Genomic DNA, 21,657 nt, shown 5'->3' on the forward strand with positions numbered 1-21,657 from the left:
AGTAATTCTTTTCAAGTGTGAATGATGGAACTTTCTGTGTATTTACTCAGTTGCACAAAACCGTCTCACACTTTTCCAATATTTTGTATCAGTATTACCTTGCATAATTGTCCTATCCTGGCATGAGTTGCTTTTCCAGTGTGTTCACCATCTATTGCATTTTCCCGGAAGAAGAAATATACTTTGTCATCTTCGGGGTTGTCACTCTCTGGTACTAGATATGCACCAATAAACCTAGGATCTAAGCAGAATATAAAAATATCATGCTTTTATCATTCTGTTTATATTGAGCTTTTCGAGTTTGTATTGTAGAACAAGTAAAAATATACTAAGGCATATTTCAAGGGTAATAATGAACAGTGAATTTTTCATTCAACATCATGGCAACATCATATAAAAAAAACAAGTGGCACCATATACCCAAATATACATTAGACAGTTCCTACACAGAATAACTTTACTGTGGACTAAGGGATTAAAGTGGCTTTCCCACTTACTGATCGTGGGAGTCTCACTAATGAGACCCCCACAGATCAAGAAAACAAGGGGTCCCGTGGGGTCCCATGTACTTCCATCAGACCCCTTGTTGCTCCATCAGAGTAATGGAGCAGGCAACTTCTGTCAGCTCCATAGATATAAATGGAGCAGAACGGTCATGCACGGCCATCTGTTCCATTGTGTACTCAACGGAGGTACGTGGGACCCCACCAGACCCCTCATTTTTGGTGATCTGTGGGGGTCTCATCATTAGGAGTTGAACATTACGAAGTAGAAGCAATTGTTGAATGTGATCAGAGCTTATTCAAATAATTAATGTAGTAACTGAAATTGGCAGTATTTGGTAACATATTCCAAATAAGGAATTTTACACACTTGTTCCATGACTCACATTATGACTTGAAAAGGAACACCATAATTCAGAAAAGTCAATATTTCCACAAAACCATCCAGAAAAAAACAAGCATAAACAACATAGATTCTACAAAGATGTAAAAAAAAAGTTAATTTCAATTTAACTAACTAAAATAAATGTACAAGTGGAATAGTCAAAATATAAACAGAACATATTTTGACTACGGATATAACAGTATCATTTCAATGTTGGTTTGTAAAGGAGACAATTGAAGCTCTACCATAATTTAGATTGGTAATAAAGGAGTAATAGGCTTGGCTAGGAGACTGTTTAAAAGGGTTGGAACAAAATGAGACTCTCATTAGAGCTGCCAGGCTTTGGATGTTCACTTGGCATCAGGTAGACTTCCAACTTACAAATCTCTGTATGTGAAGTATTTGGGCACCAGCTCCAATTACTTACTAAATACAATGATACCACACATATCTTGTATTCTTGAAATGCTACAATGGACATTGATTGATTACTTGCTAGATCTTTCATGGTCACCAATCCATCTTCCATGCACAATACAAACTCATTTGTTACTACAGCTTGTTAATAAAGGGATTGAAAGCATTTGTTTTTACGCATTTCTCCAGCAAAATGAAGCGTACAATGATGGGCTTTCTTTTTCCAGAATCTGGATAATTTGACTTTGCCTTGACTTTTTCTATTACACTTTTTATGACTTTGTTTGGATTGTTAAGCACTTGAGACAGGATATCTGCTATTTAAAGTATCTTGGTCATAATAAAAGCTCAGAAAATCGATCTGCATTGTAACTCCCTCACTCACTGGTGTTTTACAATTCCCTGAAAACATATAAAAATGACTACATGTGCCAAAATGACCAACAATTCATATTTCCATTGAATTCTTCCACCTGGTTTAAGCTACATATTAAACAAAACCTGGAATAAGTTCACAATTATTTCACAAAGGGCATCGGATAATGTACTGGACTGTCTGAGATTACACTTCCACTTTTCTTTATTATTTATTATTAACAAACAGCAGATCATGATCTGGAACAATTTTTAGCAGAAGATGTATAGTTATTCTTTATCACCCTGGGAATTGTGATGGGAATTCCTTCTTTTCTAAGAGGTGTTTGATACATTTAAAATACCTATTTATGACAGCAACATCATTTCTTTTGTTGTAAACAGGAAATTTAAGTACCATATAATCATCTTCTTTGGAAAAGAATTTCATGCAGTTTGTTATTGCAATGCATTGCTAAGTACTGTATGTAACCATTGAAAGAAAATAAAAAGCGATAGGAAAGACAAACAGATTTGTTTTGCTAGGAAAGCAAAACTTTACTGTACATGAAGAAAAATATGACATAGTTAAGGACTTTTTAAGTTATACTGGAAAACCTGTAGGTGGCAAGAACTCAGTGTTCTATCTCCTGTGACGACTGAGATCAGTGATTAGCCACAGTGATTATGCGACCATTGATACTTCCAGGCAAGCTGAGGTGTCAACATAGGACTGGATGGCTTCTCTACAGGAACCATGAGCCAAAAAAAGATAAAAATCTTTCATTTTTCCAACTTGCCGCCATTCCAGGTATTTATTATTTTAACAAGTAGATTCAGGCTTGTACCAGCATTTGGAGCATATAATTACTATATTAATGTAAGATCAATCAAAATTTTATTATAAACTAATCCAAGAGTTGGGGTGAGTGAGAATTTTTCCAATTACGTACGTTTTCTGTTTTTTTGATCTCATACAGTTGCCTTACATGCGGATCTGTGCAAAATTAGTAACTTTTTTTGTGACTTTTTGCCAACCCACTCAACTATTATATTCAGGCATCTTACTCCAGATGAAATACTCATGTGAATCCAGATGTGGTAGACAGATTTATGAAGTGTGGCTTTTCAAAAATTGCTAATTTAGTTGCAAATTTAGTCTAGTCCCTCAGTGGCATAGTAAAAACTAGTTGAACTGCCCAGTTTTTTTTTTAAAGGTAGCAAAATTTCTGTGAAAAATTTATGTTCTTGCTTCTTCCTGCCAAGTTCGGCACCCTGGGCCTGGTGAGGTTTTGCGTCTTTTGTCGCAGATGGCCAATATAACTAATTTTAGTCTAAACAGCTGGAAAGATTAGATAAATAAAATAATCCATCCAAAAGCTGTGCACCACGTGTGGTAATGCAAACATGGAAAAGTCACCAAAAATTTGCAATTCACAACTGCTCACAAATTTGAGACATTTTCATACTTTTTCATGACTCCGCCTGCAGTAAGATCCTGCCTTATGATAAATCTGCCCCTTGGATATTACTGTAGTAACATTCTAATATTTTTAAGGGAACACTTCTGTCTAAATTCATTGAATTGTACATTATGCAGGGCCCGAAGGGAAGAAGCATGACTCTAGGATCTAGCAAGGTTCCAGAAATACAATAAAAATGAGTCATGCTCCTCCCTTCAGGCCCTGCACCATGCATTATTCAATGAATAAGCTTTAACTAGAGTATTTAAGGGCCATTATAATTATGAGATCATATATGTTATAATATTTAGGACCTGGAAAGGTAATGTATTATAGATAAAATGCATTAGTGATATATCTTTCAGGATATATATTTAGAGTAAATACATTATACTTATCCAAGTATCCAACCTCTTATGTTAAAATGGTTACTCACAGCTTTAAAATTATCACTGCTCAGGAAAAACCCGTATACACAAATAGGCTGAATGCCTATGATGAAAAGTTCAGCAAGTTTACTGTGAAATAATTACTAAGAACTTCCATGAGATATATCATAAAAAGGTATAAACCAATGACATGCAATATTTTGTTTATAATCTTCTACTTTAGGCAAAATGAATTACCGGTAGTATGGATCATCAGCTTCATAATTGAGCATAGTATACAGAACAGTTTCATATACTCAATTACTATCCTAATACTACTTAGTTTCTAGAAGTATAGAAGAGATTATGCACAATTTATTGCTCTCATAATGTACAGAAGAAATCTGAGTTCTACAATTACAAAGCCTATCCTCAGTAAAATCACGAATACTGAGAACATAGAGTACATACAGAAGCATGCTATAGCTGAAGATAAAGTCATTCTGTATTTTCTATGGATTGTTGAGTGACAATTACCAATTTTACATTGTCTATCACTGTCACTGTATCGTAATACACAACTGAGTGGTTCTCCTCTAAATGAAGTATTTCAGTTTGACCACTACTGTCTACTGGCCCAATACATTGTGACCTAAGTTTCTCTCTCTTAGTCTTGAGACTGTGACAAGACGTGTGACAGCTGCTGCAGTTTCCCACGCCATTCTACAAGAAAGAACAAGAAGTAGAAAATAGAGGATGGACAGGAGCAAATGGTAGATTAAAAAAGTCACAGGCAAAGAGGAATAGTACTGTCCAGGGTTATTTCTGTTCATTATTGCATATATTTTAATGTACAAGTCTGACGTTTCGGATTTGTGAAATGTATCATCAATATTACGTGCTGAAAAAAGTACGGGATTGAGTGAATCATCCCCGCTTGAACAAAAACATATCAATAATATAATTCACAAGAAGAAACATTACATTCAATAATTGCAAGAATTAATTAACAGATGAAATTTCTTTCATACTCAAGTCAACAGTGACTATTATCCCGATAACAGGAGATTGCACATTGGTTGACATAACTCATAATATTACCGTAATCATTTTGTAAAGCAAAAGTTATTGTAAAGTCAAATATCTAATAATAGTCCATATATTGGAAAGACCATACCAACTCATAAAAACTAAGCCTCTAAGTACAATTTAGAGAAACTAATTGGTGAAGATTTACAATGTAAAGTTAACTACAATCTCTGTCATCAGTCTCCATGAGGTGGTCATGGCAGTCACCATGTCCAGTATAATGTAAAACAGTGAAGAAAACCATATTTTAGAAATATGCTCAGCTACAAGTTATTACTAAAAGATTCCTACAACTTGAACAACTTTCATTTCTGGTAATTTTACAAATCCAAAAAAACAAGTAGAAAATTATCATCTTAGTTGTAAATAAAAAAAATATCGACATACATAATTAAGAACCCATCTGGTCAGATAAAATCTTCGAAAGATGTTTATTTTGCAAACAGTTTACTCGTGTTCTGAAAAGCTGTTCTGTGTCGGTTCTTTAATAATCAAGTGTTTCACTCCAGTTTCTGACATGAGCAATGGTTGAATGTCTCTCTTTAACACCTTTGTAAATGATTAATGAATGTACGTCTCATCTGCATACCATGTGGGGCTTCATTTCATGCTGCATTCTATAGAGACACTCTAGTAAGTATCAAGTGGGTTGGCCTGATTCATTGGACCATAGGACACGCTGTGTCTCTGTTACTATAGTTATTTCACACTTAACCTTCACCATTGCTCTATGGAAGGGTAGATTTATTCAATTTGCCCTTAACCGATTGGAAAAACAGACTCAAATGTTGCAATGGGCTTTTGTTTTGTCACACACTAATCTGATTGTTTTTCCTTTCTACATACTTTAGGTCAACAATCAAGCTGCAGCCAAAAACTAATTAATTTGCAAATGGGCCTTATTTTCACAGGAGGAGATCTTTACAAAGATATGTCAGTTAAGCCAGTCACACCATAGTGACATGCATTGTCACGACATCCTTTTTCTGATACATCTCTTAACTTCTCCCATGCACATGAACTCAAATTACCCAGTCAACAGTAAATCTGTATTGAACACCAGCTGAAAGTTCAATGTGGTGGTCTGAATGAAGAAGACTGATCAATGATGGTGAGAATCGTGTCTGGTATGTGTGTGTTCCATTTAGCATTGACAGCTTAAGAATAAAGCTCTATCACATTATACTAAAATGTACCAAGTTTATTGACTTGGCTGCTCTTTTTTTCACTATGCTTGAGATGTGTTCAAGATACATAAGTAAGAAAATGGACTGTCCAAATCTACACTGCATGAAAGTGCAGAGAACTTTATATACATAATGTGTAATTGCCCAATATTATTGCTTGTTACTATGCTATTGGTAAATAGCATATCATTTCTCTTCCCTTTCAAAAGTGAACAGAAGGGTTTAATTCAGTAAAGCTACATTACTTTCTTTCCATCCATCAAGTAAGGTACTGTGACATCAAAAGTAGTTACATATGTTACTATGACATCACATATACAGGCTTGAAGGGCAGATGTACATGTAGCATCACAAATAGCTTACACTTGAATTTTAGTCAGGTAACTGTTGTGACATCAAAAGTTGTTCCAGGTAAATAACAAGCTGTGATATCACAAAATATATTGCCCTAATTCCAAAAATAGACTTTTGTTGAATATTACAGAAATGACTGTACATTAATTGGACAGTAATAAAAGCTCATCTTCTGGATCTTTAGAAGATGTCAGCATCAAAAGGCTATTCATATAGATGCAACTCATGGCCATAGCCTCACATAACACAAATTCCCTTCCATGTCATTTAACTACCATCTAACTACCATAGTCAAGGCAAAATCCCAGTCTTCCTGCCACCCGAAGCTCAAACCCCCAAGAATGCTTTTTACTAGCCACTGTTCATCATAATGTGTATTTGTCTAATTACTTTCAAACATATCAAATGGAGAAGTTACAAAGCTTTAATAAAATTAAAACGTCAAGAAAAATAAAAAAAATTAATCTAAACTCTAAATTCTAAACTGCAATAACATTTCAAATATAAAGTACATAGATTCATATTCACATTTATGAACTGTAGATTAAATGTCCTAGGAAAAGGTGAACAGTACTAATAAAGCCAAATAAGGTTGGAGCAAGGATTATTGACAAGAACATTTCAATTTTTTTTGAGAAACAAAATAAACAGAAATAATTTGTAAAGTAATGAAGCATTCTAGAGATTTTTAACTATTCTCCACGGTTTATTCCAGAACTTACAACGTAAGTATTTCCACATCCACTTTGTTTTATAATAGGTGTTCTGCTTACCATTTAACCATCTGGAGTCATGCTGCTCTGTTCTAATTGGATGATGATTTCCAAGCGTGCGGAAAATGGCAAAATCTCTTCCCATAAAATCTGCTGCAGTCCCAGAATACAGCTCCCCATCTGTGAAATGAAACAAAAAAATCAACAATTTATATTTTTTAGCCAACTCAATCAAATGTGAAACCCACAATTTTACACTGTGATTTATGTATTTTGTAAAGTGGCAAGAGCATGCTCACTTTTCATTCTGTTGTTTATATAATCCACAATGTTACACTGTAATATTTCATGACCACATTACTTGTATATATACTACATGAAATAAGAGTCTGAAGAATTGTGATACTTGTATGGATACCTGTAAGAACCCACAGCCAACTGTAAATCCAATGCTACAAAAATGGCCAATGTATTTATTTATTGCACATATCTATGTGGTAAAAGGAATTATGACATTGACTTATTTTAGCAGAAAAGGCTCAGTTCACATCTTCAAGTTCAATTCCCCCTTCGGGTATGAAAAAATATATCTTTTTTTTCTCCTATTATAAAGGGATTATAACTGAGGGCAACCTATCTTACACTGAAGTCAATGAGGAACGGAAGGTAAACAGATACTTTCCGCTCTTCTGCGGCTCTTAGCTTCCAAAAGTAAGCAGGTGCAAAATTCTATTTGAATAATTACATTTTAGGAATATGGGCTCTGATGTGCATTTATACACATTTAAACAAACAAATATATATAGAATTAAATTCCACTTCAGTTTGTGCTGGCAGTTTTGAGGCTTGAGTGGCATTAAAGTAAGGAAATACATAGGAAGGACTTAAACTCATAATTGTAAAAATCCACATACATATCTGAATATGTAACGCTAACAAGAAAAGTTTAGGAAAGAAAAATCTGTAATATTTAGATGAGCAAAGCATTTAGATATAAAAATGACATATACATGACGCAAACCAGGGATATGGAATTAAATAGATTTACATCAAAGGTTGGCAGAACTATAAATGATCCAGCTTGCTCAGCATGAGGTATATGATCAAAAATGTACCAGCACTGCAGTCTTATTAACAATTTGTGTGTGGGTTTTAACTTGATGTACGAAAATACCCTTAATTACTACCTTGCCCATGTAATTTTAAGAAATGCACATAAAAACTTAGAGCAATGAAGTGACTTTGATGTTTGCTCAACCTTTATATAACCTTATCCCTGTTTTGTTATCACTTACTCCACAGACGCCTGAAAAAAAAAAAGAAATCAATGGAACTTAAAAGTATCAGTGCACCTTTCCGTTCCTTCACTGCATGCATAAGGTCAGTTTGAAAGTTGTAGGATAACAAAAGGGATATAAGGATACATTATAAAGTATAAGGATAACAAATAAGTTGACACACTGGTCCACATTTACTAAGCTCCGTGTGCCAGTTTTCTGTCTGACTTTGCATGTTCTTTTCAGTGCAAACTGTTTGTACATCTATTCATAGTGACCAGACATAAAATTCTGCACTGAAAGGGAAGTTCCGATGCACAGTTTTCACCACACTTATCATGCAGTATCCGACAGAGGTGTGTTTAACACTCTGTGTTAAAGGTGCACCAAAAAAAAGTTGGTTCATTCTGTCAGAGCAGTGCAGGGGCATAAGATTCATAATGGCTCATTTCATTAATCTGTCACACACTGCGCCCCCTACAGACAAACTGCACTGCACTCTTTTAAATAAATGAAAATAGCAACATACTAACAGTGTATAAATATGTATAGTAATAAAAACATTGAAAAACCATTGAAAAACCATTGATGCATATGTAAACAATACTTTAAAGGGCACCAATGGAGTAAAAAAAAATACAATACTCTTAAAGGGAACCTGTCACCAGGAGACCAATTTTTAGCACTCCCCTAGTCCTCACAGAGCATTGTTCATACACTGTCAAAGAGTTTTTGTATAAAAAATAGGTTTTACAGAAATATAGATATGTAATATAGTACCTTTCAATGCCATGTGCCCTGTGACTAGACACTCCTCACCTGGGAGTGGCTGGGAAGGAGCAGCCCCCCCACCCTTGGGAAACTGCTCCTCCATGTGTCCTATTTAAATAAATGAATAACTCCCATAGCTCGGGACTGGCTGTAGAGGAGCAGGAGGCGGCGATAAGCCATGTGATGGGTCTTTTCGTATATTTGAAAAGGACACACAGAGCAGCGGTTTCCCAAGGGTGGGTGGTGGGACTGCTCCTTTACAGTCACTCCCAGGTGCCTAGTGCCTAGTCACACAGCACATGGTCTTGAAAAGTAATATACAACATATCTTTTTCTCTAAAACACTTTGGCAGTTTATGTACTATGCTCTGTGGGGACTGGGGGAGTACTAAAAATGGGTCACCTGGTGACAGGTTCCCTTTAAATTGGGACCCTCATGCTTTTTCTTCTGTTGGTCTCCGGTTACTGCCTGTTACACAATTTTAATATTCCATTTTTTGTGGCATTTACTGTGTAACATGATCCATATAAATACTTTATTTCCTGTGTAGTAAAAAAATATTTTCTACATCATCACCTTTTCAGAGCCATAACTTTTTCTTTGTCTGTTGAATTGTAGGGCTTTGAGACTTTTTCGTGTTAATCTCTGCAATTTTGGGGTTCATACATTTTCACATATATAATTTCAAACATATTTTTCTTCACATGTGATGATTGCGCAGTCTTTTTCCCACTGTGCCAAGCAACAACATATGGTTGCCAGGTAAGTTTACATCAGGTTATACCTAGCATATGATTGCACCATAACCTGCCCTACTTTGGGAATTAGGGTCGTTCCAGTTTCAATGTATAAATAGAGGCATTGCTTGGATGCAAAAGGGTATGGCTTTGTGTAGAAAGTGGAAAACATAGCTTAAGATGTGAATACCACAGCTGTGTCACATCGTAGGGTTGCTTCAGATTTATCAGCCATTAAAATAACAATTGTGAAGTGCTACAATGTAAGTAAGCATGTACATTGTAATATAGTTTGGAGTTGATTGTAAGGCGAAAGTTATAAGAACAGTTTATGTATCCACAATAAATCAACTAATAAATTGTTAAAAATATTGTGTCTACTTATCTGCACCTGAGCTGATTCGCTATAAAAAAATACACAGGAAATCTGAGGCTCTTAGAACACAAAAAGTATAGATAAAACGGTTAAACATTTATTAACACCATCATTTCTTGTGAATGAACCTTCTTTTTACACATAAAGCTGGTAGTTGGTTGAAATGATCCTTGCAGGAAACCAGTCTGAGGTTATTAACTGTGAAATATTCAAAGAAATGGTTGCCATTTCAAGCAGGAAGGTCAACAATCGGCTTCAAGGAAACCGCCTCTGGAGTGAGTGAATTACAAAACCAAATGTAACTGGAGAACAGATGTATTCTCACTTACACATTAAATTAGATACATTGTTGAAACCCAATAATAGTTCCATACTGTAACAAAACTGCAAATTACGCTGTAAAATAAAACAATAAATGGTCCCATAAACTACATGAAGTTATACATTTAGCAATACAGTGAACACCCCAATTCAGTTTGTAGCACAATGAGGACTAGTAACTAATTTTTTTAAAATTTATATGCCTCTTTTCTATAATTGTTAAACAATAGTTTCATTCATTAATGCATTTGCATTAAACCATCCTATTCTTTACATTTGCCATGCCACCTAGAAGGAAGTAGGTCACAAACAAGTAAATTCTGAGGTCTTTACACATAAGGATGGTGGTCAATTTCTTAACAAAACATTCTCTAAATCCTCCAGTGGAGTACTAAAACATCAATAACAGATAATTATATGTGGTGTGTTAGAACTAGATCTGTCATGCGCATTTGAGGACTTGTTTTATGCGGTAACGGTTGTATTTTCCAATTGGTTAATATTTAGTATAACAATAGTGAAATGATAACAAATTAATAATTCTTTCCTGTGAGGGAGTAGGAAAAAAACAACTATTCCACAACTAAATTTTAACAAAGTTCATCTTATTGTATAGGTGAGTATGATAGAATAGATACCAAACATGTACAGTTTTTCTTATATTTTAACACTTTTTATTTCACCTTTTGGTATTTAGAAAGCATTAACACTGCAATTTAGAATTCGTTTTTTTATGGCTTTCACAGTATGGGTACAATTACAAAGTTTCTGTTTAGCCAAGGTTGCTACGGATACCACAATACCCATTTTATGGTTTTTTTTTAAATGTATTCTAGTTATTAACCCTCTAGGAACTTATTCGGAAAAGGACATTTTTATTATATTATATTTTCAACTATAAGCTGAGTTTTTCAACACAATTTGTGTGCTGAAAAAGCCCCATTTGGCTTTTATAGTAGTATATAATAAAAAAAATTCTTCTTGTGGCTCTTGATGCTTCCTTGCAGTGCAGACAGAGGCAGATTTATGCGCTCTGCTCAGGCACACACCACTATGACTCGATGGTGTTGCCGCTGTTTGATGTCATAGTGTGCGGAAGCAGGGCGCATAGATGTGGCTCTGCCCGCACTGCCAGGAAGCAGCAGGAGCCATAAGAAAGAGGAAGCCAAAGGTAACTACAAAGTTTATTCTAAGTGGGCTCGGCTAGACATTTCATTATTGAAGAGGCTCTGTGGGACATTTTATTAATGAGGGGAGGCTGCTGGACATTTTATTAAATTGTAGCATCAGCATTTCCCACCATAGGCTTAAACACTAGTCAATAAGTTATGCCAGTTTTAGCCCAAATATCAATAACAAAAAAAACATGCAAACAATATATTTTAGCATAAAGACAGATGCAACCAATCAGTGGCCTCAGCTGTAAAATGTTTAACTACTGGAACCACTGCTAGATTGGCACATAACTAGAGGCCACTGAGTGAGATCAACAGAAGTCGGCACTCGTAATTCGGAGACAGGTGTGACTGGCAGTATGTCAGTTCTAAATTGGAGAGGGAGATAAATAGAGGCTTTTGTAATTTTATAACAAATGGTGTTGCTTATATGTATTTTGTAAATGATGTATAACCCCTTTAAATCTATTTTTTATTTATTTATGATGATATGTGTGTCAGAATGTATTTACTTACCAATCAAAATTGATGCAGTTAACAGCTTGGGGTCATAAGGACTCTTTCCTCTACCATTCTCAAAACCTGAATCCACAAGTTTAAATATATTATCCTAGAAAATGAAAGAACACATTGATCAGAATGAGTGTATTAATTCTAGATATGTGTAGATGATATTTCTTTAGTAGGTTCATTATGCTTGTATATTCTGTAAACCTTTGGAAATACTTTCACTGAAAAGTTTAATTAAGTTATAATCATTAGAGATGAGCGAGGACTAAAATGCTTGAGTGCTCGTTACTCGAGTCAAACTTTTCCCAATGCTCGAGTGCTTGTTTCGAATAACGAACCCCATTGAAGTCAATGGGAGACTCGAGCATTTTCCAAGGGCACCAAGGCTCTGCAATAAAATGTGTCATTTTATTGAGAAATAAGGAAGTCAGTCCAGTTTCTTCATTTTTTTTTATTCAACGGAATATTCGAGGAACTTCAAAAAGGAGAATGACCCGTGTTAAACATCTGCAATGTGTTCTTCACACATATTGATCTTCACGTACTATTGTGAAGAACACCTTTCTGCAATCATGTCTTCTGATAAGTTAGCAGATGTATGGAAACATCTGCAATGTGTTCTTCACTGAAGGAGACGGGCCGTGGCACGTGAAGAACACATTGCAGATGTTTTCGTACATCTGCTAACTTATCCGAAGACAGATGTTGACCTGGGTGGGATTCAAACCCAGGACTCCAGCGCTGCAAGACAGAGGTGCTACTAACTCAGCCACCGTGCCACCCTACTTAAAGCGTAAAAGAAGATTTGTCACCATCTCCATTATCTACAGCTCCCTGCATTCTTTGATGCACTTATTACACCCTTATTACAGCTCTAGTTCCCACCATTCCCAGGTTATCATGAACATTACTTTCAGTACCTAATTTGCTAGATTGCTAGATGATGGTATGTGATGTTGAAGAATTTTCAACTGCACTGAGATCAATGGAGCAAAACCAATTAGAAAACAATAATAATAATTTTATTTATACAGTGCACACAGATCAAATAGCACTGCAGAGAGCTTGCCAAATCAATCCCTGTCCTCATGGGGCTCACAATCTAATCAATTTACCAGTATGTTTTTGGAGTGTGTGAAGAAACTGGAGGACTCAGAGGAAACCCACGCAAACACGAAGAGAAAATACACTCTCTTTGCAGATGTTGACCCTGGGACTTGAACCCATGTCCCCAACACTGCAAGGCTGTAATGCTAATGAGAAAATGCAAAGAGTTGGGTTGATGGGAGTAGTGAAAGGTCTTCTAGTTCTAAAATTGCTCAGGTCATGTATTAAATGTGAAATGTAGCACAAAAATAGTGATAATATTTAAAGTTATAAGACAGTGGTGGCGAACCTATGGCATGGGTGCCAGAGGTGGCACTCAGAGCCCTCTCTTTGGGCACCCAGGCCATACCCCAGCACAAGGGTCACCATTCAGGACTCAAGACCTGAATCAATTGTAGTCACTTCTCCAGACCTGTGATTCATCCTGTTAAGGGGACTTCAGAGGGAAACTACAATAATAATACAAATTTTTCCTTCTTTCTCCTGTATTGGTGTCCTCAGGGCGCCAATACGTTTGAAACCTGTTACTTTACATTGGCCTTCGTTAAAAATATATGGCTTTTGCTTGTAGTTTCAGCACTCGGTACCTAAAAGGTTCGCCATCACTGTTATAAGAGATAATTTTACAAAAAGGTTCTCATCAATTGTTAGTCCCTCTGAATCTCTCCTACAGAAACCACAATAATTTTACGTATTATTTTTGGGGGAAAAAGCATATTTTTATGTCCAAATCACCTTTTAGTTTCCGGCTATAAGCCAGACACAAATGCAGGATTAAAACCTATTGTACAATCTCTTAAGATTCACGAGACCATGAAACAGAATTGGTCAAGGTAATTATATTTGTAGTGTAAATCTTCTGATGTATATTTAATCCCCCATGTGTGCTATAATGATAAATACAGCAATATCTAGCATATTGTATTGCACATAATTTAAAGTGTCCAACCTTAAAGCTAAATTATATGCTGCACCAGCACCCTAGCATTTAAGCATCAAAAATGTACATCTGATTGGCATTTCACTTCTTATTCCTTACTAATAATTATTATAATTAATAGCAATCTCTCCAGTGGCTATCAATTTATGTCAAGGGGAAGGCCATCCTTTTCAATTACAGTTTCTCCTGTATTAATGCAATGCATTACATTAAAGGAGGAAATAGCTATTAGAGTGAAATGAGCGGAAAGAATATTGAGTGTTTATATGCTTCAGTTCTAATACAGCGCTGACATGTGAAGTCTATTTCAGTATCATATAACCAGCATCATCATAACTGGATGCACACTATGAAGTGATTCACGAGAGGCCCACAGGATACCGCAATAAAAACATTTGTCTCTTCTGCCACATTCCCTTCTTTTTAAGTTGATTAAAGGAGACATTTTCAAGAGCATGTTACAGAGCTTACAGAATATGATGCTATACATCACCGCACTAAATTGGACATGAATGTAAGAGAAAGGTAACTGCAACGTTTCAGGTCATAGGGCTTATGAGGTAAAGACACGTGTGACGTGGACTTAGGTGATGCTAAATATAAATCTAAATCTTTCACTGAAATTTTCAGCATATGCTAGACTTTTCATCATATTTCATGGACTCATATCAAACTCAGCAATCTACCTGTCATAGGCTTCTGAGCACCGCTCACACCACCGATGACAAAAACATTCTGCTTTTCAGCACCTGCATTGGTTCTCCACAGTGTATTATGCACATAATAGTGGAAGCACCTGCCATGGCCATGACCCACCAAATAGTAATGGATCTGTATGAAAGCCAATGAAAAAACAGCCAGATTAAGCTTCTTGTGTAGGAGGCCACTGTGACAACCCTATTCAAAATGCAATATCAGATCAAGTCGATGCTTGGGACCCCCCATACCCTATGGAATTTCATTGGCATTTGTGTAATACTACTAATCCCCAACAGTAGAAATCAATAACCCCCACTGATACCAGCTTTGCTAGTCATACAGTGACCAGCTGAAACAACCAATTTAAGAGGCCTTCTAATTTGAAGTACTTTTTGGTTTATCCACTGGAAATAAAAATCTACTGGTTGGCTATGCTTGGCTCTTTCCATCAATCCCACTGTCAAGGACTGAAGCAGTTTTCCCATGCGACAGAACATTGAGACATTACAATACACTTGTCAACTTACAACCTTAGCTTTGCTTTATTTAAGAAAATTATATTAGTATTAAATATATATAGATTTTAATATAATGTATTGGATATATTGTATTAACCATTAATGGTTAAATAAATGGTCTATACAGTAGACTCTCTTAGTGTACTTATTTTAGAGGAACATTACTGATTTTGTCTCTGTTCACTCCTTATCATGTAGTATTGCTTTTACCACTTTCTCAAATTCAGCCAGTCTGAACTTTAAGTGACACAAATAGGTAGCACTGAAGGGGTGAATGACCTGCTGGAGACTCTGCGGGAGCTATTGTCATAGGTGTCACATGTCAGAACAGTCTTCTGCCAATGCAGTCATGTCCATTTATATCATGGGCTGAGGGTATTGACTATTTTATCTTATATTGTTGTGTTATTGTGGTGTTATAAAACTGTGTATTCGAAATATAATAGGGTGGTTTCCTTACCAAGCTATTGTGCAAGTTTATTTTCATTAAATCATTTTTTTTTCAGGAAGAAAATCTGTCACTTTTGAGTAAAATCCTTCTTGACATAAAGCCTTTTGCATTATTTATGGTTGTGAAAATTTTCTATTTTCTTATATTATTATTCCTGGGCCCATGAAGGATAAAAAAACTCATACTTTAGCATATGAGGCTCAGAAACTAAAGGATTGACATGTGGCCAAAACCTAATCAGAGAAATATCCAGATAATCTTTTTTTCCAAATAATAATTGAATTTTTTTTTAAAAAAGTGAAAATAAACGGAGCATAGTAAAGATAGGCAATAGCCAACCAAATTAGCATCAACACTGCAGATAAACTGCATATAAGAGTAGATGAAAGCAGTTATCAGTTATTATTGTCAAAAGGCCCAGATGCTGGGTAATAAAAATGTCTGATGTGTCACTACGACATGTAAGAATGCTCCCCCTAAGGCATTCTTTTACAGTTAAGCACAACCCCAACAAATGTGTCAGTGTAACAGAGCATTACAGACACAATTTTGGTGGTTGTCATTACAAACCAGACTTGCTAATCACCAGACGAAACTTGAGCAAAGCTGTGGCTTTACAATACAATGAATATACAGGCGGTCCCCTACTTAAGGACACCCGACTTACAGACAACCCATAGTTACAGACGGACCCCTCTGCCCACTGTGACCTCTGGTGAAGCTCTCTGGATGCTTTACTATAGTCCCAGACTGCAATGATCAGCTGTAAGGTGTCTGTACTGAAGCTCTATTGATAATTCTTGGTCCAATTACACCAAAAATTTTGAAACTCCAATTGTCACTGGGGCAAAAGAAAAAAAATTGTCTAGAACTTCCATTATAAAATATACAGTTTCGACTTACATACAAATTCAACTTAAGAACAAACCTCCAGACCCTATCTTGTATGTAACCCGGGGACTGCCTGTACAGGTTTTTGTTATATTAGAATCTTAAACATTATTACATTACATAATTTTACTGAATAAAATTTACAGAATTTTACAGAATAAACATTACAAAATTTAAAAAGACTTTACGCAGGCTGTATTTTAGGAGGAGTAATACCATATATTACAAGATTCCTCAGCTTTTTCATAACTTACTATTAGAGTGGATAGTGGCTTTTCCAGTGCAGTGTTTTAAGCCCCACAGTGTATGGCTAATATCAGTGGCTTCCCTTGTCTATAGATTTAGCAGTTCTACAAAACTATCAATAGCTATGCTGATGTGTCAATGTACCTTATCCTCAATTGCCAGCTTCTTGTCACTGATATATTCCACATTGGAAGCCTAGAATCCCTAATAAGGTTTGACACGTAAGACACCGAATGAGCTCAGAAGGGAGCAAACAAAATAAGAATTCCTCAAAGAGCTGCCATCTTTGAGTCTCTATTTAGCAACAGGTGGAATAAGATTTTTGTGCTAGATCTATCCCTTGCACAGCAGGTAACAGTGACAGAAAAAAATTCTTACCATTCTCCTGTGTACTCTCTGCATTTCTAAATGAATGTTAGGCTACAAATAACGTATCATTCATCTTCTGGCAAAAGAGTGGGCAGGATAAGGGAAATTGATAGGTTTACAAAACATCATAAGACATGCTACATGTTTACATCGCTGTGCAAAACGGAACTGTATTGTGTATATTTAGTACATCTTTAGACATTACGTATTTTAATAACATCAGTTGAAAATACATAGGTTACTAGAAAGTAGGACACTGAGAAGTAATCTTGTTTTTAATTCACATTTACATAGTAGGTAAAATTTTCTCCATTCAATCTGAATGGTGTTAACAAGAAAAAAATATATAAGGGGATTTATCTAGAGCTAGCACATTGCTGATTGTAATTCAATTCATTGTAATTCAATTCAATGCCAGATCTTTCCTCTTGTAAAGAATGTGCTATCACCTGAGTTAGCACCTGGTACAGGCTAGAGCTGATGTGTTGGTACAGGGCCCACTTCATGTGGAGGTGGTATAAGTGCAGGAAAAGCTGCTATCCCTGCCTTTGTGCCAGGAATTGCAACTTTTGTAAGGCTTGTATAGCAGTACAAAATGAAGTTGTATTAAAAAAAAATAGAACTAGTTTGTTCCATGAATTATATTGGCATTACAATTGCTTTAAGTAGTACTGCGCAGGGCATTTTTTATCAAGGAGAAATCTATTAACATACTGCTAAAACCCACACAATAAAAGTTGGTTCAATCAAAAACACATCATGTAAAAGAATGCTAGACTAAAGACACAAACGAAATGCATATATTTAGGTTTACAGCTCCAGTTTCTGAAACGCCATTTGACTGTAATAGCTTAGGGGTCAAATCTGGTAACTGAACAATTTGGTCATTGCATAAGCTTAACAAACTAAATACAGTTGATAAGTTAAAAATTTCCACTCCAATGAAAAATGTTTGTTGTCCTAGATGCCAAATATTCACTAATGTACTTGAGACGTGCTGTTTAAAAAAGGTTAAAAGTTAATTTAAAATAATAAGAAATGTAAATGTGGCAGCTCATAAACCTATACAATAGCAAATCCCTAAAAGGCTGAATATCTCTATGGATCTGCCTTATTCCAAGATCTATAAATCATTAATAATGTAGTCCACACTCTTGACTCCCATTGCTCTTTTTAACGTGCCCTCTAATCCTTTCTAAACATGGACAATTTAACCTCTGTCCTGCAAGCTATTTCTCAGCGTTAAAGGTGCTGCAGACAATGAGTGTTCCATTCATCATCCTGGTGACATGTTGTAACTGAGAATACATATATATGAAACTACATCATGCCACCGGTGAATATAAAACTTGAACTTTAAAAAATGTTAAAATGTAAAATAACAGAAAATGATTCGATGAAAGATTCGCTGTTCCTCCAAAAAACAATTGTGTGTAGGAGAGTGAAGGGTTCACGTGACACTTGTTCGTGGGACATAGTGTGGTGGTTAATACATTTACATGTGGATTTATATTTTTTTTAAGTGTGTTTTATTCAGTGCCGTACAGGCTGGTCATTCCATTCTACAGATCACAGTGCAGGATGTTTGATTAAATTGATGCAGTTGGTGACTGTGGTTCAACAGACAGTTGTCCACATTTAGGAAACTTTTTAAAAGGATAACTATATTTGTTTCCCATTAGAGATGAGCTATGTTCTATTTGTCTAACTGCTGATTTTCTGGCACCAAATTGAATCCAAATCTTTTTTAACCCAAACCAATGATGAAACTAAAGCTAACCTTAAACCTAATCCTTACCCTAATGCTTATCCTAACCCTAATTTAAACATTAATAAAAGTCAACAAATAAGATAGGAACTTTTATTCTAAAATAGTCTATGTTTTAGAGGACTAGAAGGAGTTATATAAAATTCCCAGAACAATTTTGGTTTTGGTTTGGACCAATCAGATCCAGACCTGAATTTAAACATTCTGCAAAGCTTCAGAGAATGGAATCTTGAATGATTCACTATAATCATTTATGTTTAATTTAAGCAATAGAATCTTTTTAGTCATTGTTCGTGGGGAACAGCAAAGAAAATTAGACAATCTCATAAATTTTGCACATTGTATTAGTCTTATGTGTGTTTGTAAAAGAAAACACAGTGTAGAATGTGATGTAATATCTGAGTTCCCAAGTCAGGTTTTAGTCAGTTAAGTTAAAGCAGCTGTAATAAGTGCTTAGCCATAAGTCAGTAACTTCATCTGAACCACCATATTAAAGACAAGGAATTGCATTGCGGACATAGCACATGCGGCTGTACACCAAGTCATGTATTAGCTAGTAGGTCCTATAGCCAGCAGTTATCTAAGGCTCCATCCCAGATCCGGTCCCTTTTGATGGCTCAAATAAACTAGCATAGCATACAACACATTTTATGATAGACACCAGAACCTGCCACACCACATTATAAGCCAAAAGACATCACTGGTGTTTGATGTGCACAATGGTGTTCAATGTATCCAAACATACACCAGACAGAGCCTAAACTATACAACCTTTAAAAGCAATATATACTAATCAATTGCATAGAATGTGTTAAGGTTTCTGCTGTTGCTGTGTCACGTAATGGCATTCAGGTAGGTAAGCATCATAGGGAGGGAAGGTGAAATGAAGTAACTGAGAAAGCTTAAAAAATCCCTATAATGATTATACTCCATGAGTTTAGAAAACAAACCATGTCTGGTTACTACATTTTTCTTTTTGATCAAAACAAAATGAAAGATTTTCATGTTTATTACAGATTTGTCATGAGTTATTTGTTTTTTCATCAGAATCTGCACAATCTTCAACGTAGTTGAAAACACATACACATACCGCACTCTGAACTTTAGCCAGAATGATTTTTTTTTGTATAACAGTCTTTTAACTGTTCTCCTGCTTTCTATCAAAGTGGGATGTAATAGAGGGAAACAAATAAAACACATGCCATATTTTTGTTAGCTAAAGATTTGTTTTTAAGACTTTTACATTGAAAGGTGAGATCAGTTTAAGTTCAGATATGACAAGTTTAGTAGGAGCCTGGGTTGACAGCTGATTCCCTGGGAAAATATACGTCCTTGAATGAGGAATTCCAGATCCTTGCTAGACAATCTTGTTCTGTTAGCATGCACAATAATTGAAAGAGGAACTTGTGAATGGATACGTAGGATATTTGAAGACAGTTTCATGTTTTCCAGCTACAGTGTTTTATATCGTTGCTCTGCAACTTGTAATGTGATTTGTTGTGGCCAATTAGTTTCTACATCTGAAACACTGCACAGGGATACATTTGAGAATAAAAGATCGAGAATAATACTCTAATCATTTCAACTTCCCTATGCATAAAATATCAAGGTTTGTACCTGAAGCACGGCAATGTATGCTATTTACACCACTTATGCTACCTCCACACTAAGTGGGCAGGGAGAGCATGAAGAGAGAGGAGTGTGATCATCCACGGAGTGCTATAGCCTGCAATACTATGTGTCCATTCCTGATGTGGGTTATCGCACAATTCTATTCCAAGCAAGACCCAACATAGAATTACCTGGCTGTATGGTTGGATGGCAGATATACTCAAGTAAGGGGGGCATCAAAATGTTATGTCAAAACTAAACTTAAAATAAATGGAACTTTGAGGTATTTGTTAAGGAGAGGCTCATGGCTTACACTGAAAAATGTCTCATTTTTTGGCTTGTTGTTTTATGCCAGATTTTGGCAATATTCCATCATTTATAGCCAGTTAGAAAAAGGCTACTATTCGGTAAAACATTTTCTTTCACAACAAGAGTGTTAGTGTGATGTTTAGCCAATGTTTTTGAAATATTCAGGTTTTAAAGAAAAACTCCTTGTTCCAGAATTTTTTTATGAATTGTTTAATTATCCCTGGGATAATTGACAGTATAAGCCAGTATTCATTGCAAAGTGTTCATAATATCTATGTCAGCTTTATGAGCCCCTATCTCTGCCTTGAAGGCCACAAGCAGATACATTTTAGCAGTTTTTAGTTTGTTTATTACCATCCTGTTGTGAATAAGATGTTTGTATATATCATTCTTTTGTTTTAAAGGATTTCTTGCTATGCAATTTCTGTTTCATGCATTACATAATGTCTGACAAAAAGATCTAGTATTCTCAAAAGCTCACCATCAAATATACTCAGTAAGCCCCTGATTTGTTTCATCTTCTTCTGCTCTCTATGGCTTACACAGTTCAAGTCTACACTATAAGCCAGTAGTTGCCATTTTAAAAGGTCCGTCCAAAGTGAAGCATAAAAGATTTGGATTTGCTTCAGTACCTGAAGAATGTTGTAACAAATCTTTGAACCAAGCAATAAATTCTCGTGAAACTTAGTGTACTTTTTAATGTAATTTAAAACAGTCTATTTAAAATGAACATCACCAAGATTACAT

General features: G+C 35.6%; 1 protein-coding gene across 1 annotated transcript in view; it reads right to left on the minus strand.

Annotated features, from left to right (window-relative positions):
• Positions 1 to 21,657, minus strand: part of SEMA3A (semaphorin 3A) — a 159,860-nt gene that overhangs the window by 40,409 nt on the left and 97,794 nt on the right. Inside the window, exons 5-7 of the mRNA XM_072147285.1 lie at positions 12,008 to 12,101; positions 6,894 to 7,013; positions 99 to 241 (exon numbers count right to left, since the gene is read on the minus strand). Of these exons, the coding sequence (XP_072003386.1) occupies positions 99 to 241; positions 6,894 to 7,013; positions 12,008 to 12,101 (357 nt within the window). The remainder of the gene's footprint in view (positions 1 to 98; positions 242 to 6,893; positions 7,014 to 12,007; positions 12,102 to 21,657) is intronic.

This window comes from Engystomops pustulosus, chromosome 4 (genome assembly GCF_040894005.1).
Source record: "Engystomops pustulosus chromosome 4, aEngPut4.maternal, whole genome shotgun sequence".
NCBI classification, from domain to species: domain Eukaryota; kingdom Metazoa; phylum Chordata; class Amphibia; order Anura; family Leptodactylidae; genus Engystomops; species Engystomops pustulosus.